General features: G+C 41.0%; 1 protein-coding gene across 1 annotated transcript in view; it reads right to left on the minus strand.

Moving 5' to 3' along the window:
* PCYT1A (phosphate cytidylyltransferase 1A, choline) overlaps positions 1 to 18,882 on the minus strand; it is a 34,642-nt gene extending 15,760 nt beyond the window's left edge. The window contains exons 1-2 of the mRNA XM_049774468.1: positions 18,735 to 18,882; positions 9,028 to 9,127 (exon numbers count right to left, since the gene is read on the minus strand). Of these exons, the coding sequence (XP_049630425.1) occupies positions 9,028 to 9,127; positions 18,735 to 18,851 (217 nt within the window). The 5' untranslated portion in view covers positions 18,852 to 18,882. The remainder of the gene's footprint in view (positions 1 to 9,027; positions 9,128 to 18,734) is intronic.
* Positions 18,883 to 25,512: the final 6,630 nt, after the last annotated feature.

Genomic DNA, 25,512 nt, shown 5'->3' on the forward strand with positions numbered 1-25,512 from the left:
GCCAGGAGTAACCCCTGAGCATGAAACAGATGTGGCCCGAAAAAACAAAACAAAACAAAACAAAACAAAACAAAACAAACAAAAAATAAAATGTAATTCTGGACAAAAAGGAGAAGAATTTCATCAGATCTGACATACTGCCAGTAGGGGTCAGACATAGCTTCCTAAATTTTTTTTTTGTGTGTGGTTTTTGGGTCACACCCGGCAGTGCTCAGGGGTTATTCCTGGCTCCAGGCTCAGAAATTGCTCCTGGCAGGCACCGGGGACCATATGGGACGCCGGGATTCGAACCGATGACCTCCTGCATGAAAGGCAAACGCCTTACCTCCATGCTATCTCTCCGGCCCCAGCTTCCTAAATTTTAAGGACTATGAATCAAGAGTCTTAGAATGTTTACTGACTTTTCCTTTCAGGTAGTCTAATGCACAAACAAAGAAGTTCCTCCTCTCCCTCTCTAAATATGGAGTTTTTAAGTCAAGAAACCTTACAATGGGGTTGGAGATATTTGAAAAGAAAGTGCTGGAGAGATAGTATAGCAAGTAGAGCCCTTGCCTGGCATGCAGCCAACCTGGGTTTGAGCCCCAGAACACACATTTGAGCTCCACTAGAAGTGATCCCTGAACAAAGCCAGAAGTCCCTAGTATCACTAGATGTGCCCCCCACAAAAGAAAACAAAACAAAAAAGGAAGAAGAAATAAAAATCATTTGCCTAATCTGATCTCCAACATCACATAAGGTCCTTTTAGTATAGCCAGGGGTCAATCCAGAGCACAGAACAAGAATATCCAAGTGTGACCTGACCATATCCTACCCATAAAGTAGCCATACATTTTCTTCAATTTATTTTTTGTTGGGGAAGTGAAATTTTATTTTATTTTTTTTGTTTTTTGGGGGGCCATACCTGGCAGTGCTCAGGGGTTACTCCTGCCTATCTGCTCAGAAATAGCTCCTGGCAGGCACGGGGGACCATATGGGACTCCGGGATTTGAACTAATGACCTTCTACATGAAAGGCAAATGCCTTACCTCCATGCTATCTCTCCAGCCCTGAAATTTTATTTTTTATAATATCTTTAAGCACCATGATTACAAATAGAGCCATAAATTTCTAATAAAAATATAAATCAGGGGGCCGGGCGGTGGCACTAAAGGTAAGGTGCCTGCCTTGCCTGCACTAGCCTTGGATGGACCGTGTTTCGATCCCCCGGTGTCCCATATGGTCCCCCAAGCCAGGAGCAACTTCTGAGCACATAGCCAGGAGTAACCCCTGAGCGTTACTGGGTGCGGCCCAAAAACCAAAAAAAAAAAAAAAAAAAAAAAAAAACAAAATATATATATATATATATATATATATATATATAAAAATCAGTACAATTTTTAGTAAGGGCAGTTATACAATATCAATAAAAAAAAACACTTACGAGTCTTTGGTTCAGCTATTCTAATTAAATTCACTTTTTTTTGGGGGGGGGGTCACACCCGGCAGCGCTCAGGGGTTACTCCTGGCTCCATGCTCAGAAATCACTCCTGGCAGGCTCATGGGATCATATGGAATGCCGGAATTCAAACCACTGTCCTTCAGCATGCAAGGCAAACGCCCTACCTCCATGCTATATTTCTGGCCCCTAAATTCACTTTTTAAAAAATCTTTTTTAGGGGCCGGAGATGGAATCTGTCTTGCCTGCGCTAGCAGAGGACTAACCACAGTTCAATACCTCGGGGTCCCATATGGCCCCCCAAGCCAGGAGCAATTTCTGAGTGCATAGCCAGGAGTAACCCCTGAGCATCACAGGGTGTGGCCCAAAAACCAAAAATAAGTAAATAAATATAATAAAATAAATCTTATTTTTGTTTTGTTTTTGTGTCACATCCGGCAGAGCTCAAGATTTACTCTTGGCTCTACTTTCAGAAATCACTTCTGGCAGGCTCAGGAGACCATTTGGGATGCCGGGATTCAAACCACCTTCCTCTGCATGCAAGGCAAATGCCCTACCTCATGCTATCTCTCTGGCCCCTAAAATAAATCTTTTTTAAACTTTATTTATTTATTTATTTATTTATTTATTTATTTATTTATTTATTTATTTATTGGTTTGATTGGTTTTTGGGCCACTTCCAATGGTGCACAGGAGTTACTCCTGGCTCTGCACTCAGAAATCACCCCATGCAGGCTGGGAACCATATGGGATGCCGGAAATCGAACTGGGTCCCTCTCAGGTTGGCTGCATGCAAGGCAAATGCCCCACTGCTGTGTTATTTCTTAGGCCCCAAATAAATATATTTATTCAAGCACCATGATTATAAGCATGTTTGTAGTTGGGTTTTAGTTATATAAAAAAAAAAAAAAAAGAACATCCCCCTTCACCAGTGCAACATTCCCACCACTAATGCTCTCCATCTTCCTCTCCCCACCCCTTGCCTGTATTCAAGACAGGCATTCTATTTCTCTCATTTACTACCACTGTCATGATAGTTTTCGGTGTAGTTATTTCTTTAACTAAACTCATCAGTCTTTGTGGTTAGCTTCATATGGTGAGCGGGTCCTTCCAGCCCTCATCTTTATTGTCTCTATGTATTATTACAATAATGTCTTTTATTTTTCTTAAAACCCATAGATGAGGGGCCCGGAGAGATAGCACAGCGGCGTTTGCCTTGCAAGCAGCCGATCCAGGACCAAAGGTGGTTGGTTCGAATCCCGGTGTCCCATATGGTCCCCCGTGCCTATCAGGAGCTATTTCTGAGCAGACAGCCAGGAGTAACCCCTGAGCATCGCTGGGTGTGGCCCAAAAACCCAAAAACAAAAAACAAACAAACAAACAAAAAAAAACCATAGATGAGGGGCCGAAGAGATAGCATGGAGGTAAAGCATTTGCCTTGCATGTAGAAGGTCAGTGGTTCAAATCCCGGCATCCCATATGATCCCCTGAGCCTGTCAAGAGCAATTTCTGAGCATAGAGCCAGGAGTAACACCTGAGCGCTGCCGGGTGTAACCCCAAAACCAAAACCAAAAAACCCATAGATGAGTGAGACTATATTCTGTGTCTATCTCTCTCCCTCTGACTTATTTCACTCAGCATAATAGTTTCCATGCCCATTTATATATAGGAAAATTTAATCACTTCATCTCTCCAGATGGCTGCATAGTATTCCATTGTGTATATGTACCACAGTTTCTTTAGCCACTCATCTGTTCTAGGGCATATGGGTTGTTTCCAGATTCTGGCTATTGTAAATAGCACTGCAATGAAAATAGTTGAGCAGAAGATATTTTTGTGCTATGTTTTTGTGTTCCTAAGGTATATCCCTGGAGTGGTATAGCTGGATTATATGGGAGCTCAATTTCCAGATTTTTGAGGAATCTCCATATTGTTTTCCATAAAGGTTGGACTAGATGGCATTCCCACCAGCAGTGAATAAAAGTTCCTTTCTCCCCACATCCCTGCGAGTACTGATTGTTCTTATTCTTTGTGATGTATGCCAGTCTCTGTGACATGAGATGGCACTTCATTGTTATTTTGATTTATATCTCCCTGATGATTAAATTCACTTTTAAGTGTGTGTGCTGGGCAGGAGTGACAGTACAGCTGTTAGAGAGCTTGCCTTTCTGTGACTGACCTTGGTTCAACTCCCAGCATCCTTATTTGGTCCCCTGAACACTACCAGGAGTAATTCCTGAGGACAAAGTCAAAAGTAATCCCTGAGTCCCACGGTATGGCTCCCAAACAAAAATAAAAAAATAAATGTGACTTAATTACTTTTTTTCCCCTTTCAGTTTTTGGGCCACACTCATGACTCTCAGGGATTACTTCTGGCTATGTGCTCAGAAATCGCCCCTGGCTTGGGGGACCATATGGGACACCGGGAGATAGAACCAGGGTCCATCCTAGATTAGCGCGTGCAAGGCAAATGCCCTACCACCTGCACCACTGCTCTGGCCCCCAATTTAATTACATTTTATGAAAAATAATTTACCATGTTTTTAATACTTGATGACAATATGAAGCTAGAACCCCAAAATATCTGACAGAGCAGATATCCCAAGTTGACTTTTTGTTATTGTTTTGTTTTGTGTTTTTTGGGTTAGAACTGGCAGCACTCAGGAGTTACTCCTGGTTCTGCGCTCAGAAATCGCCACTGGCAGGCACTGGCAGGGGGACCATATGGGATGCCAGGATTCGAACCACTGTCCTTTTGCATGTAAGGCAAACTTCCATGCTAACTCTCTGGCCCCCCAAATTGACTTTTTAAGAGATTTGAGTTCCTGTAGTTTACAATATTGTTAACAATAGTTCCTCATGCACCACACCCATCATCAGTGCAACTACCTATCACCCCCTCCAAAGACTACAGTATCTCCCCTCTGTCAACTACAGTGTGTGGCTCAGTTCTCCAGTTGTCATTGTATCTTTGTTACTACTATGCTGTGTAACTTTAAGATCCACATAAGAGCAAGTTCATTCTGTATCTGTCCTATTTTTTTCTAACTGACTTCAATCAGCATGGTATCCTTTAGTTGCTACAAATTGCATGATCTATTCTTTCTTGGAGGAAGATCTAGAAGATGTCAGGATGCAGATCAAGGGGAATGAGCCGAAGTTTCTTGCTTGAAAGGAGTCAATAGAGGGAGGGTAAGTAACTAGAGCAGTCATGTGACTACGAGCCACTGTCTAGTAAGAGGTTGGAGGACCCAGGTCCAGCTCCTACAGCACACTGTGGGCCTTAAAATATACGGGTCAATGGGGTCGGAGAGATAGCATGAAGGTAGGGTGTTTGCCTTGCATGCAGAAGGACGGTGGTTCGAATCCCGGCATTCCATATGGTCCCCTGAGCCTGCCAGGAGCGATTTCTGAGCGTAGAGCCAGGAGTAACCCCTGAGCGCTGCCAGGTGTGATCCTCCCCCCAAAAATATATATAAATACGGTCAAGTCACAGAAGGGGCAAGAGGAAAGCATCCCAGAGAATACTGCCAAGAAAGGAGTTTCTCCTACTGAGGAAGAGAATAGGAAGCAGGAAGCAAGTGCAGTGAAGCAGGACTGGTAGGGACTTCTACAGGAGACAAAGATAAGGCCAGGTATGGTGCCACTGTATCTGTATCACTGTTTATGTTAGCAGCTTTGGGAACAAACTTCAATGAAATATTGAATATATCAGGATACATGTACTAAAAGAGTATACTGGTTACCTGTAAAGGGATACTGGAACAAAAGAAATACATTTCACTTTATACCCTTTTGGTAAATCTTTGTGTGAGGGAGACCTACATATACTGGTGCTCAGGAGATATTCCTGACTCAAGATCTGAGTCCCTCCTGAAATTGCCTGTGAGAGCATATGTGCTGCTGTGGGAGAAACCAGGGTTAGCCACATGCCAGGCAAACATTCTATTTCCTGTACTCTCTGATCCTCTTTTGGTATTCTATAAAGTTAGGCAAAGGAATATATTTATTTTATAATATAGAAATAAAAATTTAATTAAATAAACATACCAATTCAATAAAAGGCTGAGTATGATATGATGGTCTTAAGAGTAAGAAAGATTATAAGTGCAAGCTTATGTATCAGCCTCCTTGCACCATAACCTCAACCTCTTAAGCATTAGTTTCCTCTTCATCCAAAGTAAAACAAAACCTGAGTGTATATTCTCTCTTATGCAACTTACAAATCATAGTTATTGAATAAACATTATACTTTTATCTCTTCTAAGAAAGTTTGAAGAAGGGGCCAGCGAGGTGGCGCTAGAGGCAAGATGTCTGCCTTGCAAGCGCTAGCCAAGGAAGGACTGCGGTTCGATCCCCTGGCGTCCCATATGGTCCCCCCGAAGACAGGGGCGATTTCTGAGCGCTTAGCCAGGAGTAACCCCTGAGCATCAAACGGGTGTGGCCCGAAAAGCCAAAAAAAAAAAAAAAAAGTCTGAAGAAGGGGCCGGAGAGATAGCATAGAAGTAAGGCATTTGCCTTTCATGCAGGAGATCATCGGTTCGAATCCCGGCACCCCATCTGGTCCCTCGTGCCTGCCAGGAGCAATTTCTGAGCCTGGAGCCAGGAATAACCCCTGAGCACTGCCGGGTGTGACCCAAAAACCACACACACAAAAAAAGAAAGAAAGTCTGAAGAAGTGACTGAGACCTCTTCTTTTCAGCCACCCCACCACCACCCCATACCTGCCCCTGGAGGAGTTAGTTTCGTTTTATTTGATCCTCAGATATAAAAGTCAAGAGTACTTTGTGATTGTATTGTGTGGTTGTTATTTCATTATTTACCATTAGACAAGGGCAAAGTGATATAAAGGGATATTTGTCTCTGTAGCTGTATTTTCTGGGTGGTGACATGGAATGCTGTTGATAAGGGGGTTTTGCAGCAGCTACCGTAATTATCCCACATCAGGCCAAGCACACACCACACCCTTTCTCAAACCAACCCATGTGCCATCTACCCTCTTCAATGTTTCTCCAATCTTCTTCCAACCTCTCAATTCCTTAACCTCAAGGGGCCAGAGAGATAGCATAAAGGTAGGGCGTTTGCCTTGCATTCAGAAGGACAGTGGTTCGAATCCTGGCATCCCATCTGGTTCTTTGAGCCTGCCAGGAGCGATTTCTGAGTGTAGAGCCAGGAGTAACCCCCTGAGTAACCCTAAGTAACCCCCAAAAAAGTTAACCTCAAATCTTTGGCAAACCCTGGTTGTTATATTAATTTAATGAAACAACCAGAAGAGGCCACTATAGAATAAAAAATCTGAGGAGAAACCACAAATTAACTTTATGTTTGGATTTTTGGATCACATCTGGCAGTAATCAGGGTTTCCTCCGGACTCTGTGCTCAAGAATCATTCCGAATGGTGCCCAAGAGATGATATGCAATTTTAGGGATCAAATTGGAGCCAGTTCTATACAAGGCAAACACCTAAACTCCCTTCCCCAACCCTAACCCTTCTTTTACCAAGTGGTTATTGATATAAATATACTGTGATTTACACATGTTCTTAGCAAACCCCTATCATTCTCAAAATGGTCCTGATTTGGATTAAAATTATAAGGTTTTTTCTTCTTGTCTCCAAAAAAACACAGAAATGCTGAATTTTTTTTAATCCTCCAAAAGAGATGATCTCATTTCTTAAGCCACATTAATTTTTTTCTCTGGTTAGAGAATTTTCTCCTAGAAAATTATTATACACATTTTTCTCTTGTACTTCCTAGTTAAAACTGGAGAGTTGATAGAAGGTTATTGGTTTAAAATTCATTAACTGTAGTGTTTGCAGATTCTTGTTGGTTTAAACCTTTTCCATCACTGGCATAATATCTGATTTGGTTATGTAATATAATGTTAAGCAAAGCAAAGAATGAACTTTAGGAGAAAAAAGATTAAACAGGCATATAAGACTGGCAAGCTTTATAGGCAGGTTTGTGATGATTAATTTCACCAAAAATTACTCTATTTTTCAACGGCCTTCTATTGCTAATAATTGATATTTATATATACAAAGAGCAGGACCACTCTAGGGCAAAAGTAGCAAGGAATAAAAATTTGAGTTACAGTTCCAATTCTATCACTAACATTGTTTTACTATAAGGAAGTCTTTCCTTCTTAGTTTTTATGATCTTAATTTCTCATGAAAAAAATTATAAGGTAGATAATCACAAAGGTGAGTTATAAAATTCCAGTTTCAAATATTTCATTAGTAATATTTATTAATCTTAAGTAGTATTTATTAATCCTAAACTATAAGCTTGAAAATTTAGAAATAGAACATCTATCTCCTACTTTTATGTTCCATAGATGGTCTGTGGCTACATTGCAGATTGAATAATATAACTATGTGATAAAATCTGAGTGTCTGAATGTGTGTCACTGGAGACATGAAGAGTCTCTGATCTATTGGCTCTTTTATCATATTTAATGTGGCCTTTGAACTGTTTGGTGGCATTCGAATTCTGACCTGTTACCTTACACTTTGTAACATACAGCTTTGGTTTTTCTTTGCTCTCATTTTACCCTGCCCTATCAGTCTATTACTCAATGAAAAGAAGCCAAACTCCAAATGACATAATGAATCATAAGGGTTGGGATCAACATAAACTATAATTTTATAAAGCCCTGAAAGACTTTTGTTTTCATAACAAATATCCAAGGAAGTTTCTATTTATGATATCTAAAACAAAGTTCCCTGAACAGTAGAGTATCTAGAATACATATTAATAACTATGTGGGCAAAATTAATGATCAGTAATATAAGTGAAGTATAAAAGTAGAGTATGGGGGGCTGGAGTGACAGTACAGTGGACAGGGTGTTTGCCCTGCATACTGCCAACCCAGGTGCAGTCCCCAGCATCTCATATGATCCCTTGAACACTGACAAAAGTGATTCCTGAGTGCAGAGCCAGAAGTAACTCCTGATCACTGCCAGATATGAACCAAAAACAAAACAAAATAACAACCTGAAAAACTTTAAGATATATCTCCCAACTTGGGATATTTGTGTCATCAAAGCTTGGATGCTAGAGATTATACAAAATTTAGCATATAATTCTAAAAGTTATTAAAACTGTGATGCCCTGACATTTTATCTAGAACTTTATAAAAAATACAAAAAGAGGGACCAGAATGACAGCACAGTGGTAGGGCGTTTGCGTTGTCCACACCAACCCAGGATGAACCAGGATTCAATCCCCAGCATCCCATATCGTCCCCTGGGGCCACCAAGAGCTATTTCTGAGCACAGAGTTAGGAGTAATCCCTGAGCACTGCTCAGGATAATATCTTTACTCTTCTCTAATGTCGTTGTCTAATGTCTTTGCTCTGCTCCAATAACTGACAATATCCTACAAAACAAGTATATAATAATAATAATAACAAGAATGAGTACAGTTTACCTCCCAAATAGTACAATAAGGTTGGTGGAAGAGCCTTTTCCTCCTTTATGCCTTTACAAACAAATTGAGGGAAGAATATGAAAAGTAGGAATATATTTGATAAGTACAACAGAATGCTAAGAACACCAGCATTAACAAGAAAATAATTAGTTATTTACTTACAAGGAGTTCCTCTGTTGGCTTCCTCCATAGTCACCCTGACATAGGGCTTATTAAAGTCTATGTCAATTTCATCAGAAAAAGGAGCTGGTTGCCGTAAGCCCTTAAGTGAGGAAGTGAAATGGGAAAAAAATGAAAGTCAAATTCCAAGGTCAAAATGAAATATTTATTTTTTTGAATGGCAGCCTTAAAGAACAATAAATTATTACAAATGTTATAAAGCTTGATAACATACAAAGAATAAAGAAAGCATTTCCAAATGCCCATATCAGTAAATCATGGTAGGAAAGAGAAAGTCTTTCTGATGACTGAGGTCTGAAGGCTGAGACTGAGTGAGGTGGCAGGTGCAGTCACAATTCAGGGAGACCCGCACCAGAACTTTTCTATTATGGCAGAACAACCAACCTGTACCATGTGACTGAATTACCAAAGTTTCTAAAAGTGTATTTTCATATCACTCTGAACAGACCACTGGAAAGGGAAAGGGACCTGTACAATACTTTATTCAGCACAATTTTCACAGTCTAATGCTGACACTGTCACTATATTCTAATGCCCATAGAAGTACCAGGAGACTAGTGGTGCAAAAATATCTTCAACTTAAAATTGGAGAAAAGGAGGCTTGGTATTATTGTATAAATATCACTGTATCTTTATGGGGCCGGACTGGTGGCGTAGGGCGTAAGGTGTTTGCTTTGCCGGCTAGGCGCTAGCCTAGGACGGGCAGTGGTTCGATCCCCCTGAGTTCCATATGGTCCCCCAAACCAGGGCCGATTTCTGAGCGTATAGCCAGGAGTGACCCCCTAAGCATCACTGGGTGTGGCCCAAAAACCAAAAAAAGAAAAAAAAAGTTTTTTTTTCTTTTTTTGGTTTTTGGGCCACACCCGGTAACGCTCAGGGGTTACTCCTGGCTATGCGCTCAGAAGTTGCTCCTGGCTTGGGGGACCATATGGGACACCGGGGGATCGAACCGCGGTCCGTCCAAGGCTAGCGCAGGCAAGGCAGGCGCACCTTACCTTTAGCGCCACCGCCCGGCCCCCCAAAAAAACTATTTTTAAAGGATGTTAATGTCACCATCCCCTTGTAACTGTCAGAGAACTTGGGTATAAAAAGGGAAATCCAGAGGCTTTTATATGTTAAGGATCTTTACTTCCATATTCATAAAAGATATAGGTCTATAGTTTTCCTTTGGGGGATAAAAATGAAAAAAAAGTTTTGGAGTTTGTTTTGGGGTTACACCTGATGATGCTCTAAGTGATGATGCTCTAAGATGATGCTCTGACTCTGCACTAAGTGGTGCTCAAGGAACCACATGGGGTACTGAAAATCAAACCCAGATGGACCAAGTGCAAGGCAAGTGGCCCTACCCACTGTAATATTTCTTCCACCCTATGATAAAATTCTTGATCACATACACTAACTCACTGTTCCTCAAAATTCCAATTAAAGAGAAGTTAAAAACTGAATGTCTTTGTTAGTGAATAAATAGATACATTAAATATAAAAAGATAGTTTGATATTGGCCTCACTTTCTGCTTCTAATTACTTTTAATTTTTTATTTATTCTTAAGTAATTTATTGAATCATTATGAGTTTCAGAGGTATAGAGTTTGAGCTCCCATCCCTTCACAAGGGACTATTCCCCTCCACTTATGTCCCCAGAATTCCTCCTGCTCCCCAGTCAGCCTCTCTAGCAGGCATTTTTAGAAATTATTTTCTTTTTGCTTTTAGGCACTGTGCATTATAATGCCATAACTGATAAGGTGTCATCACCTTCTCTCCTTTCAGAACCCTGTCCAAAGGGCTTTCACCCAAAGGACTTTTAAATGTTTTTCAGATACATATTACCTTTCCACCAACAATTATGTAAAACTGATAAGAGTTTTTTTTTCTGAAATTAAAATATTTCAATAATGAAATTTGGAGCTGAGTTACTGAGGAGAGGCTCCCTGTCTCTGCACTCCTCCATCTGGATATGGGGAGGGAGTGAGAACATAGTTTCACGTAGAAGAAGACAGGGGTGGGGATGGAGAAATAGCATGGACGTAAGGCGTTTGCCTTTCATGCAGAAGGTCATCAGTTTAAATCCCGGTGTCCCATATGGTCCCCGTGCCTGCCAGGAGCAATTTCTGAGCATGGAGCCAGGAATAGCCCCTGAGCACTGCCGGTTGTGACCCAAAAACCACAAAAAAAAAAAAAAAAAAAAAAAAAGAAGAAGAAGACAGGAGCATTGGCAGCTCAGTCACTGTCACAACCATTTTTGCCTGCTGTGGCTCACTGGTCAAGAAGAGTGTGACTACTAAGCTATGCTTCACAGCTGCATTTGAATGTATACCTATTATTTATACCTGTTCATACAAAGACATCCTAACTCTGGTCATTAAGCCATACAACACACAGAAAACACCTCCAGACTGCAAAAAGCCAGAATGAGAAAGCAAAACAGAACCTCACCACATGTAGAAAGTTCATATAAACTATTTGACTGCATAACTTAAGAAACAAGAAAGGAGGGGCCGGTGAGGTGGCGCTAGAGGTAAGGTGTCTGCCTTGCAAGCGCTGGCCAAGGAAAGGACCGTGGTTGGATCCCCCGGCGTCCCATCTGGTCCCCCCAAGCCAGGGGCAATTTCTGAGTGCTTAGCCAGGAGTAACCCCTGAGCATCAAACGGGTGTGACCCGAAAAAAAAAAAAAAAAGAAAAGAAACAAGAAAGGGGCCGGAGTTGATAGCACAGCAGTAGGGTGTTTGCCTTGCACGCAACCAACCGGGACGACCCAGGTTCGATTCCCAGCATCCCATATGGTCCCCCACAGCCTGCCAGGAACGATTTCTGAGTGCAGAGCCAAGAGTAAACCCTGAGTGCTTCCAGGTGTGCCCCCCCCCCAAAAAAAAAGGAGCTGGAAGATGACCAGCAAAAGGAGCCCAAACAGGCACCAGGAAAGAAATAACAAACTTAGAGAATAAATTAATGAACTGGAATCCAAAAAAATAACCCAGAAGATCAATGAAACCAATAGCTGGTTTAATAATATTATATATAATATATACTATTAATAATAATTTAATAATATTAATAAACTATAAGCAAGAGAGAGAGAACCCTAATAAACCAAATTAGAAATAAAAGAGATGTCACACAAATATCACAAAAATTCAAAAGATCATCAGAGATTACTCTGAGAATCTTGATAACATAGGAGAACATGAAAGAAATGGATAAATTCTGGAACTCCTATAATCTCCCAAGGTTGAACCTAAATGAGTTGAAATATTTTAACAGACATACCACTATTAAGGATATTGAAATGGTAATCAAAGGAAGGGAAATAAGAAGGGAAGGAAGAGGGCCCGGAGAGATAGCACAGGGCGTTTGCCTTGCAAGCAGCCGATCCAGGACTAAAGGTGTTTGGTTCGAGTCCCGGTGTCCCATATGGTCCCCCGTGCCTGCCAGGAGCTATTTCTGAGTAGACAGCCAGGAGTAACCCCTGAGCACCGCCGGGTGTGGCAAAAAAAAAAAAAAAAAAAAGGGAAGGAAGAGGGAGGTGAGAGAAGGAGGGAGGGAAGGAAGAAGAAAGGGAGGGAAGGGAGGTAGGAAAAAAGGGAGGGAGGGAGGGAGGAAGGAAGGAAGGAAGGAAGGAAGGAAGGAAGGAAGGAAGGAAGGAAGGAAGGAAGGAAGGAAGGAAGGAAGGAAGGAAGGAAAAATTCTCTGATTCTTATTGCTATTTCAGTGACTGTAAACAATAATTTTATATGTTCTTTGAATTTTTTTCACAGATTTTTTTCAAAGTAGATTTTATATTAAAGTCATCTCTTTTCTCCAAATCCAGCTGTTTCTCTAGTGTTGTTTGGGCATTTGTTTGTTGTTTTCTTTCAGTTTTTGAATCACACTGGTAGTGCTTAGGGCCACTCATGGTGAGGTCAGGATCAAACCCTGGAATCCCATTTGTAAAGCAAGTGCTCCAGCCCTTGGAACCCAGACCTTGGAGTTCTCCTCCTGTTTTTAATCTGAATGAAAAGATAATCACCCAAACTCCTAATAGGTGAGTTATTTTCACACCTCTCCCACTCTACAACCTAATTTGAAAGAACTATCAATTCTCTCTCTTTCCCACTCCCCTTCCATTCTTCTTCCATTCCTCTTCCCTTTCCTTCCCTTCCTCCTCCTCCTCCTCCTCCTCCTCCTCCTCCTCCTCCTCCTCCTCCTCTTCTCTTTCCCTTAACCCACTTCCCCAGCTCTCTGTGGAGCTACAGATCAAACACAGGGTGTCAGATTGCAAGACCAAATGCTCTATTGCTGAGTCACATTCATGACTCCAAGAATTGTATTTTATCTTCCCCAAACTTAAAATCTGGGACATAGTCATAGCTCAATGGATCAAGAATAAGCTTTGGGACCAGAGTGATAGCACAGCGGTAGAGCATTTGCCTTGCACGGGCTACTCAGGATGGAGCCAGGTTCAATTACTGGCATCTCACATGGGCCTGCCAGGAGTGATTTCTGAGGCAGAGTCAGGAGTAACCCCTGAGCACCTCTGGGTATGACCCAAAACCAAAAGAAATGAAACAAAAGAAATAAAATAAGTATAAGCTTTGAATTCACAAATTCACTCTAGCACTGCATCTTTCCCAAGTACTGCCAGGAGCTGCCAAGTTAGGATCCTGGAGTAACTCCAAAGCACACTGGTGGAGGTGATCCACAAAAAGAGAACATAATAAAAAAAAAATTTTAATTTATCCAGCCCTGCTTCTACTGTCTTAGTTTAAACCCTTATCATCTCCAACCTGGATAATTACAACATCATAACTAGTTCTCTAGTTTCTGTTTATCCCTGTTTCATGTGCTCATTTCCAGAATAATCTTCCTATATCATAGATATGATAATATAGGATAAAGTTCAAATTCCTTTGCACAACTAAGAACAAAAAGAGCCAGAAATATAGTGCAAGGGTTAACAAACTTGCTTTATATGTGGCCAACCCAAGTTCAATTCTCAGCATTAGATAGAGTCCAGATTGCCACCAGGAGTGACTTCTGACCACAGTTAGGAGTAAACCCTGAGCACTTCTGCATGCAAAGCCAAAACAAATCAAATTTGACTTTGTTTAACTTCCCTATAGCAGATTTTCCTACTTTTGGTTTTTGGGCCACACCCAATAGTGCTCAAAAACAACTTCCAACATGGTATTCAAAGGCCACTCTCAGCAATGCTCAGAGAACTATGCAGTGGTAGGGACTGAACACAGGAATCCTGTGTGTTAAGCATGTGCTCTAGCCTGTTGAGCTACCTCCCTGGTCCCTCTATAGTAGATTCTTATTCTAAACTGTGTATACACAATAGAACCTTCAGTTTCCTAAATGTACTATTACTTCACACATTTGAACTTGTACTCTTTATCTATTTCTTTGGGGGGCGGGATCACGCTAAACCAGTGGCACTCAGGGGTTACTCCACTCCTGGTGGGTTTGGGAATCATATGGGATGGCAGGGATCAAACCCAGGACAGCCGCATGAAAGACAAATACCCTGCCTGCTGTGCTCTCCCTCTGGTCCCATCTTTTACCTCTTTCTTGAATGCCTATTTTAACCTTCATAGTTCAGTTCAGAAATAATCTTCTGCCGGGCGGTGGTGCTAGAGGTAAGGTGCCTGCCTTACCTGCGCTAGCCTAGGACGGACTGCGGTTCGATCCCCTGGCGTCCCATATGGTCCCCCAAGCCAGGAGTGACTTCTGAGCGTATAGCCAGGAGTAACCCCTGGGCGTCACCGAGTGTGGCCCAAAAACCAAAAATAATAATAATAATAATAATAATAATAATCTTCTAATTATTTTTCTCAAATAATAAAAAGTGAAGTCTTCCCAAACCAGTGTCGCCATCCCTCAGTCACAGTTAATCTCTAATTTTTTTATTTTTATTTTTTTTTTGGTTTTTGGGCCACACCCGTTTGATGCTCAGGGGTTACTCCTGGCTATGTGCTCAGAAATCGCCCCTGGCTTGGGGGGACCATATGGGACGCCAGGGGATTGAACCGTGGTCCTTCCTTGGCTAGCGCTTGCAAGGCAGACACCTTACCTCCAGCGCCACCTACCCGGCCCTAATCTCTAATTTTTCTAGACAGTCACTTTTCACAATGCATCACACTCCTTATTCGTTTTTCTTTCTTCTTTCTTTCTTTCTTTCTTTCTTTCTTTCTTTCTTTCTTTCTTTCTTTCTTTCTTTCTTTCTTTCTTTCTTTCTTTCTTTCTTCTTTCTTTTCTTTCTTTCTTTCTTTCTTTCTTTCTTTCTTCTTTCTCTCTCTCTCTCTCTCTCCTCTTTCTTTCTTTCTTTCTTCTTTCTCTTTTTCTTTCTTTTCTTTTTTTCTTTTTTTTTTTTTTTTTTTTTTTTTCCTTTCTCTTCCTTTTTTTCTTTCTCTCTTTCTTTCTCTTTCTCTTCCTTCCTTCTTTCTTTCTTTCTTTCTTTCTCTCTTCTTTCTTTCTTCTTTTCTTTTTCTTTCTTTTCTTTTTTTCCTTTTCCTTTCTCTTCTCTTTTTTTCTTTCTCTCTTTCTTCCTCTTTCTCTTCTTCTTCCTTCCTTCTTCCTTCCTTTCCTTCTTTCTTTCTTTCTTTCTTTCTTTCTTTCTTTCTTTTCTTCTTTCTTTCTTTCTTTCTTTCTTTCTTTCTTTCTTTCTTTCTCTCTCTCTCCTCCTTTCTTTTCTTTCTTCTTTTTTTTTTTTTTGTTTTTCGAGCCACACCTGTTTGATGCTCTGGAGTTACTCCTGGTTAAGTGCTCAGAAATCACCCCTGGCTTGGGGGGACCATATGGGACACCGGGGGATCAAACCGCGGTCCTTCCTTGGCTAGCGCTTGCAAGGCAGACACCTTACACCTCTAGCAACACCTCGCTGGCCCCAATTGTGTCTAACTTTCTTAAGAACAGGTTATTTCCCCACCTTCACATCTCTATTGCAGGAGCAACTGGTAGAGAAATATTTTCAAGACATACTGATTGAAATGAGATTTTGAAATCTGGCTCCATCGGCAAGGCAGTTGACACCAATTTTCTCCAAAGTTTAGGTATGCTGTGACAGAGTCATAAATATGATACATAATAAGATAGCTAAATATGGGCCCGGAGAGATAGCACAGCGGCGTTTGCCTTGCAAGCAGCCGATCCAGGACCAAAGGTGGTTGGTTTGAATCCCGGTGTCCCATATGGTCCCCATGCCTGCCAGGAGCTATTTCTGAGCAGAAAGCCAGGAGTAACCCCTGAGCACCGCCGGGTGTGACCCAAAAAACCAAAAAAAAAAAAAAAAAAAAAAAGATAGCTAAATATCTTGTTGTTGTTGTTGTTGTTGTTTTTTGCCTACCTGCCCAGCACCTGCCTAAATATCTTGCTCTTTATAAATACTTTGTGGTCCTTTATAAACACCTGTATCAGTGAACTTTTCATACTTTAAGACAAATCAACCAAATAGTTATATCTTTTTTTTTCCCCCTAATTCTCTCTTCTATCCATTTCCTTCTGGTCCCCGCTCTACTACCTAATACTCATTCCTCTTTATCTATAAGAAGAACTTTTCTAAAACTAATGACAGTGAATCATAAGACTCTATATTATGAACAACACAATGGAAAGTATTTATTAATGTTTACACTTGAAATGCCTACTGCTGCCAAGCTGGCAATTTGTAAGTGTATGAAGAATATCTTGAAACCTTGTTTGTTGAACCCAAGGGTTAATAAAATAAATGACTAAGTAAAGAAAGCAATATGTGATAAACAATTATTTAGCAATAAAAAGAAATTAATTACTGTGACTAGAGTGATAGTACAGCAGGTAAAAGGGAGCTTGCTTTGCATGTGGCCGACCTGGGTTCTATCCTTGAGATCCCCCCCTTTTTTGGGTTTTTGGGTCACACCTGGTGGCCCTCAGGTGTTACTCCTGGCTCTGCACTCAGAAATCACTCCAGGTAGGCTTGGGGGACCATAGAGGATGCCAGGAATCGAACTGAGTCTATCTTGAGTTGGCCGCATACAAGGCAAATGCCCTACTGCTGTGCTATCTCTCCAGCCCACCTTAGAACATTTTATGATACCCCAATCCCACCAAGTGATCCCTGAGTGCTGAGCCAGGAGGAAGCCCTGAGGACTGTCGCACATTGTCCCTTGCCACAAAAAAAAGGAAAATAAGAAAATTACTGATACTTCTATAAAATCAATCTAAAAAACATACTCAATGAAAGAAGCTAGCCACAAATAATCACATACTGTAGAAACCCAAAATGAGCTGATCTATAGAGTTAGAAAGTAGACAAGCAGTTTCCGGCAGCTGGGAAGATTGGGAGTAAACAGAGTGATGACTGCTAATGGGTATGAAATTTCTTTCTGGGGGTGATAAAAAGATTCTGAAATTGGTGGTGTGCTAATTGTACAACTCTCTGGAAATACTGAAAATAAGAAAAAAAAAAGAAAAAGCATGACAGTACACAGCAGAATTTATGAAATAAAAGATTCATAAATATGTTACTTAAAAAAGGAAAACTATGCTTATGTTCTAGAATTAGAAGTGATTAAGAATTAGAAAATATTTTGCCATAAAGATGACACCGACAAGTATATTCAGCAGACATTGCTCATTTGCTTGGTCCAGACTGTTGAGTCAGTGAATCTTTGACCATTAGCCCTTACATCTTTGACCATTAGACCATTGTGTACCAGAGGGGAATGTGGAATGGATAGCAAGTCACTCAACTGATTGGTGACATAAATATATAAAACAAAGTAATTTAAAGTACTAAGATTCCTCAGATTCTAAGGACCAAGAAATGTTAAGTTTTCTCAGTCTAATCCACTAGGACTGGTCTCTTTCACTTTATTACTTTTTATAGTGATTGAAAATATCACCTACATGATTTTGATCATTGGATATGGCCCAAAGACCAAAAGCCAAAAAAAAAGGAAAAGTACCACCTAAGATGAAGAAAACACTTTAGCTGGGGTCTTTCATTGAAGATTTGACAAGAGTTAGGAACTACAAAGAAACAACCCAGAGATAAAGGAAATCAATGTAGGGAGTTATAGGAAAAGATTTTAGTCAAAGATACAACCAGCAAGAGATTGGAGGAATGGTTTAAGAGAAAGGAGAGTAAAGCAGAGAAAAACAAATATCAATATCAGATAACTACCTGGAGATCTAACTTATTTTCTTTTATTTTTGGGGGGTAGGGAGTGAAGGAGTTGTGCATGGAGGCCTAGTTTCTCTATTTTATTGGTTTGAATGTGATCTTTAGCATAATATACACACAACCTCCAAATTTTCTTACCATTCTTATTCTTTTTTTTTTTTGGTTTTTGGGTCACACCCGGCAGTGCTCAGGGGTTACTCCTGGCTGTCTGCTCAGAAATAGCTCTTGGCAGGCACGGGGGACCATATGGGACACCGGGATTTGAACCAACCACCTTTGGTCCTGGATCGGCTGCTTGCAAGGCAAACACTGCTGTGCTATCTCTCCGGGCCCAACCATTCTTATTCTAATTCCAAAGTAAAGCTCTTAAAACAGAGCTATAAATTATAACCTGGTAAGAAAAAATAAGATTTTTAATACCTGAAAATGTATATTTACTAGTCACACTAAGCATTTTTTCCATTATTTCAGAAAATTTGTAACACTAATGTCAATGTTCTTTACCTTTTCACTGTCAGGTTAACTGTTCAACAAAGAAATATCCACTTACCATTGCACAGCGTGGCATTTTAGAAGAAATTCCATCTTCGTCTGTTGCCCCATTGGGTCCAAGTGCCTCTTTTCTTCTCTTTCTTGGATTAACTTTGGCTGAAGTCTGTGCATCCATCTTCTTTTAACCAATGGTAGACAGTGGAATTACCTGGTGGAACAATGTCTCAGAAGTTAAAATGGATAAGTTCAGCAATATTTCAATTTCATAGCACACATTTCAAGATGAACCTACTGCATCTGGCAAAAGAAGCTCACAAAAACACAGGTTTCCAGAGGAATACTTGTCTGTGGAACAATGATCAGAATTAATCAGGTAACCAGTATGTTGACTGTTAATTTCATATCCTGACTGCACAAAAAAGAATAGAATAACTTGGTGGAGAAAGTTTAATTAGACAGACTTTGCCATTATTCCTTAATTTATCCTTGAGATACCTAGAGGTATAATAGGTACATAGGAGAAAGGTTCATTTTGGTGAACTTTAGGAAAAATAATACATTAGTGGTCAACTGCCAGCTTTGAGTCATATATAGGTCAATGAAAAGTTGAAGAAAAATCATCAGAAGTTGAAAACAAAACAAATACTGGACAGAACAAGGACTTTCTATTCTGCCTCACTGCCTTTACTAAGCCTTCCTAAAGAAGATGTCATCCAAACAACTACAATTGTGCCTTCCTTACATTCCTCCAGCTAAATTTTAAGTGGTAGTATGACAAGATCCACAAGAAACCTGACCTAATTCTTAGAGGCTGAAGGTAACAAGGCAACACTCCTATGAGTCATGGTTAAGTACTAGATGGGAACAAAAAATATGTGAGTCTAAAGAGAAAGATGAACAACACCCAGATACTTCCTTTCATCAGAAATGCAAATTAAAATGAAAGAATAGAATATATTTAACAAGTTTTCCAGTGACAATGAACAGAGCTTTCTTCATTATTATTTCAAATAATCTTTCCAATTTTTCTTTAAAAATATTCAGATCAGTGCTACTTCTCCCATCCCATAGATCTGAGATACCTGATATTGAATGACTAATTAGTTTAATTTGTGATCAAATCTAATTATAATTAGCACACAGTGATGTGGTATCTGTTAAATTCTTCTCAGGTTAGGCACACAATATTCCTTATGAGTTGGTCAAAAATATTTAATTATTTTTTTCAGTGTCAAAGATCTAACCCAGGGTCTCACACATGTGAGGCATCTGCTTTATCACAGAGCCAAACTTCAATACTAAAGCATACATTTTATTTATTAGCTTTTGGTTTGGGGCTATACTCAGCAGTGCTCAGAATTTACTCCTGGCTCTGTGCTCGGGGATTATTCCTGGTGGAACGTGGGTGCTGGGGTTCAAACTTAGGTAGGATACATGCAAGGCAAGTTCCTTAACTGCTGTACCTCTGGCTCCTTAAACATGATTTTTAGGGGCCGGGAAGTTGGCGCTAGAGGTAAGGTGTCTGCCTTGCAAGCGCTAGCGTAGGACGGACCGCGGTTCGATCCCCCGGCATCCCATATGGTCCCCCCAAGCCAGGGGCGATTTCTGAGCGCATAGCCAGGAGTAACCCCTGAGCATCACCGGGTGTGGCCCAAAAACAAAAAAAAAAAAAAAAAAAAAAAAGAACCATGATTTTTAACATAAAAACTATATCTCAATAAGCTTCCTATGGACACTATATGCGAAACTTCATCTTAAAAATATTGTTTATGGGGCCGGGAAGGTGGTGCTAGAGGTAAGGTGTCCGCCTTGCAAGCGCTAGTGTAGGATGGACTGCGGTTTGATCCCCCAGCATCCCATATGGTCCCCCCAAGCCAGGAGCAATTTCTGAGCGCATAGCTAGGAGTAACCCCTGAGCGTCAAATGGGTGTGTCCCAAAAACAAACAAAAAAATTGTTTATTACTGGGCTGGGAATGTTTATTACTGGCTCAGTGGTAGAACATTTGCTTCACATGGTGAGGCTCTAGGTTCAATCCCTGGCACTGAAAAAAAAATGAATATAAAAATGCTTATCAGAGAAAGGCTGTTGAGAAACAGGCTTTTTACACAGATTCAACATTCCACAGATTACTTATTAATTATGAAAGGAAAGAAACTATCTTTAAAGAAAAATATTCTCTTGGGACTGGAGAGATAGCACAGCAGTAAGGCCTTTGCCTTGCCTGCAGAAGGATGGTGGTCTGAATTCTGGCATCACATATGGTCCCCCGAGCCTGCTGAGTGCTGCTGGATGTGACCAAGGAAAAAAGAAGGAAGGAAGGAAGGAAGGAAGGAAGGAAGGAAGGAAGGAAGGAAGGAAGGAAGGAAGGAAGGAAGGAAAGGAAGGAAGGAAGGGAGGGAGGGAGGGAGGAGGGAGGGACGAAGGGAGGGAGGGAGAAGGAGGGAGGGAGGGAGGGAGAGAAGGAGGGAGGGAGGGAGGGAGGGAGGGAGAAGGAGGGAGGGAGAGAAGGAGGGAGGGAGGGAGGGAGGGAGAGAGGGAGGGAGGGAGAGAGGGAGGGAGGGAGAGAGGGAGAGAGGGAGGGAGGGAAGGAGGGAGGGAGGAGGGAAGGAGGGAGGGAGGGAGGGAGGGAGAGAGGGAGGGAGGGAGGGAGGGAGGGAGGTAGGGAGAGAGGAGAGGGAGGGAGGGAGGAAGAAGGAAGGAAGGAAGGGAGGGAGGGAGGGAGGGAGGGAGGAAAAGGGAGGGAGGGAGAAAAGGAGGAGGGAGGAAAAGGGAAAAGGGAGGGAGGGAGGAAGGAAGGAAGGAAGGAAGGAGGAGGGAGGGAGGGAGGGAGGGAGGGAGGGAGGAGGAAAAGGGAGGGAGGGAGGGAGGGAGGAAGGAAGGAAGGAAGGAAGGAAGGAAGGAAGGAAGGAAGGAAGGAAGGAAGGAAGGAAGGAAGGAAGGAAAAGGAAGGAAGGAAGGATTCTCTTGGTTATGAGATCAAAGTTAACATCACTAATAATGCCAAGTGAGTATATATTACACATACAGAGAAAAATACATAAATATATCAATTTATGAGGAACAAGCATACAAATCCTAATTAAAGAACATTTTACAAAACAAGCCTTCATTAATAAGATTTCAGTAGTGAAAAACAATGAAAGAGACTGAGAGCTGTTTCAGGCTCTAAGAAACCCAAGAAATACCAACTAAATGTATTGCATTAATTCTAGCCTGGGGAGAAACTGTTCTAAAGAGCAATTACTGGGAAATTAGTAAAATTTGAATATGTATTATGAATCAGATATTCAACATCAAACTTTTTTAATTTTGATCATTACACTGTGTTATATAAAAGGCAGCCTTTGTTTTTAGGAGATGAACACCATACTACACAATCTTAGAACTACCCTCAGAAGAAAAAAAAGAAAAAGAAAAATATGCATTTATGACATCTAAAAAGTTAATATAACAAAATATGTGAATGTAGATACATAAAAACTCATTTACATGTCTTTATATACACATTAAGTACATAACATATATAAAATATAACTTGTTGCTATTGCAATCTGGAGATTATACCCAGACCGCATGAATACAAAAGGCTTGTGTTCTACATAGTCTTGGTCCTTATTTTAAATTTGTAGTTTTTCTTTTCTCCAAAGTGAAAAGCTTAATTTTAAAACTTCTCTATATAGGGGCCGGGTAGGTGGCGCTGGAGGTAAGGTGTCTGCCTTGCAAGCACTAGCCAAGAAGGACCGCGGTTCGATCCCCCAGCGTCCCATATGGTCCCCCCAAGCCAGGGGCGATTTCTGAGCACATAGCCAGGAGTAACCCCTGAGCGTCAAACGGGTGTGGCCCAAAAACCAAAAAAAAAAAAAAAACTTCTCTATAACAGTGTTCTATATAGAAAAACTCTCATATTAAGATAGTCTTGGGGCCAGGGGTGCTCTAGAGGTAAGGTGTCTGCCTTGCAAGCGCTAGCATAGGACAGACCGCGGTTTTGATCCCCGGCATCCCATATGGTCCCCCAAGCCAGGAGCGACTTCTGAGCGCATATAGCCAGGAGTAACCCCTGAGCGTCACGGGTGTGGCCCAAAAACCAAAAAAAAAAAAAAAAAAAAAAAAAAAGATAGTCTAATCTTTATGGGTCTCCAGCAACTAGTTCTTTCTTCAACCTAATTCCAATATTCATAACATAACATTATTCCAATATTCTACTTGCATGGAATAAGGTAATAATAGCAACAGTTATAACAATACAACAAATATTTTTCAGTATTTTACTATGCACAGGATGGTGCTAGATACTTTATAACACATTATTCCCATTTTTCCCAAATAATCTAAGAAACAGGCATTAGCTCCAATTTACAAGTAGAAAAGTCAGCATTGAGGGAACTTAAGTCACTGAGTCAAGAGATCATACAGCTAATCAATAGAAAGTAAATTCCAAAGTCCACCAATTTCAAAGCCTTCATTATTATATTTGGCTCCAAAGACCTCATCATTATATTCTGTTGCCTCTCAGAAATCTCAAAATTTTACAAAAAAAATTGTCTCCTGGGCCCGGATCGCTAGCACAGCGGTGTTTGCCTTGCAAGCAGCCGATCCAGGACAAAAGGTGGTTGGTTCAAATCCCGGCATCCCATATGGTCCCACGTGCCTGCCAGGAGCTATTTCTGAGCAGACAGCCAGGAGTAACCCCTGAGCACCGCCGGGTGTGGCCCAAAACCAGAAAAAAAAAATTGTCTCCTCATGACTGCTGCTTCCTTCTATCTATGGAATGGGTCCCTTAAGTTTCTGCAGACTGAAGTCATGTCTGTCTATGTAAACAAGAGAATAACAGGTGTGTTTACTCAAAGGTAAATAAGGTCCCAGGACCAATTAAATAAAACTGACATGGCTGTTGGCCTGATTCAGGAGCTGCCTGGTGTTTTAAGTTGAACAAATCTTTCCAATGGAGTAGTTTTGCTAGGATTTTCTGATATGCTTTCAATTTAAGTAAGAAACAATTCATTAATCACTGCTATCCCCTACGCTGACATTACAAATAGATGATACTTAATGGGGGGGGGGGTTGGGCCACACCAGATGACACTCAGGGATTACTCCTGGCTCTGTGCTCCGAAATTGCTCCTGGGGCTGGAGAGATAGCATGGAGGTAAGGCGTTTGCCTTTCATGCAGGAGGTCATCGGTTCAAATCCTGGCATCCCATATGGTTCCCCTTGCCTGCCAGGAGCAATTTCTGAGCCTGGAGCCAGGAATAACCCCTGAGCACTGCCAGGTGTGACCCAAAAACCACACACACACACACACACACACACACACACACACACACACAAAGAAATTGCTCCTGGCTCAGGGGAGCATATGGGACTCCGGGATCAAACCCAGGTCTGTCCTGGGTCAGCAGAGTGCAAGGCAAATGCCCTACAGCTGTGCTATCGCTCCAGCCTCAAATAGATGATACTTTAAAGATACTTTTCAGTCATGATACAAAGCACATTTAAAGGTGGTATAATAAATCAAAGGGATAATTGTCATGCATATTTCTGCCAGTTACTTTCCATAACTTTAAACAAATGTTTAATAAAAATATTTAATAAATGTTTAATAGAAAATCTCCAAAGACATGCTGATAGGAACTTCTTAGGAGAGTTTGCTCTGTGGAAAGTGTGGAAAGTGTATTGACATACAATACACTTTCCATATTTAAACTGCACAATTTATGAGAATGCCAAAATTCTCACAGAACAATGAACAATATCAACTTCCCTCATACCACTTTATAATCTAGCTCTCCTTCTCAACTCAAATTCCAAAATTTTTTTTTCACGACTTTCTTTCTGTTTGTTTTCTGGGGGTCCATAACCGTGATACAGGAAAGCTACTTCTGACTGTGGGCTGAAGAGTTGAGCTCTGTGGTGTTCAGGGGACCATGTGGTGAGGGACTGAAACCTGGGACTCACATCTGCAAATCATATTCTTTGTCCATTGTACTGTCTCTCCAATCCCAGTATACTTATATTCAACAAAATGTCTCCATTTGCTTTATTGAGTCATCTCTAATTGAAATGGAAACATCTTAATGTTTTTTTTAATTCATCCCCTATTTTGAGAAATGTAAAAACCTAAACCTCACTCCCTCACCACAATGGAGTAATTAAGAAGCTGGGCTTTAGGGGCCGGAGAGATAGCATGAAGGTAAGGTGTTTGCCTTGCATGCAGAAGGACAGTGGTTCAAATCCTGGCATTCCATATGGTCCCCTGAGCCTGCCAGGAGAGATTTCTGAGTGTAAAGCCAGGAGTAACCCCTGAGGGCTGCCTAGTGTGACCCAAAACCACAACACAAAAAAAAAAGAAGCTGGGCTTTAAAATCAGATTCTCTAATTATGAATCCTAGGTCCACCACTTACTCAGGTAAAAATTTGGACTTAATTTTTCATCTTTCCAAATCTTGTTAAATCAACTAACAAATGGGATTGAATTAGGATACTGTGGGGCATTTGCCTTGAACACAGACGATGGTGGTTTGAATCCCAGCATCCCATATGGTCCCCCGAGCCTGCCAAGGGCGATTTCTGAGTGCAGAACCAGGAGTAACCCCTGAGCACTGCCAGGTGTGACCCAAAAACAAAAACAAAACAAAACAAAAAAATAAAAGAATTAGGATACTGCAAACCAGGTAAAGCATTAGCTCAGTGCCTGGCAAACAGCAAGTATTTATGTTAGTTACTAACTTTATTTAGTAGTAGTTGTGATCATCTGCCTTAAAGTCTGTATGCTGTAAAATCCCTATATCCAAATAATATTTCAAGTTTCCCCAAAATAATTGCATAAATTTATGT

This window comes from Suncus etruscus, chromosome 6 (genome assembly GCF_024139225.1).
Source record: "Suncus etruscus isolate mSunEtr1 chromosome 6, mSunEtr1.pri.cur, whole genome shotgun sequence".
In the NCBI taxonomy this organism is placed as follows: Eukaryota; Metazoa; Chordata; class Mammalia; order Eulipotyphla; family Soricidae; genus Suncus; species Suncus etruscus.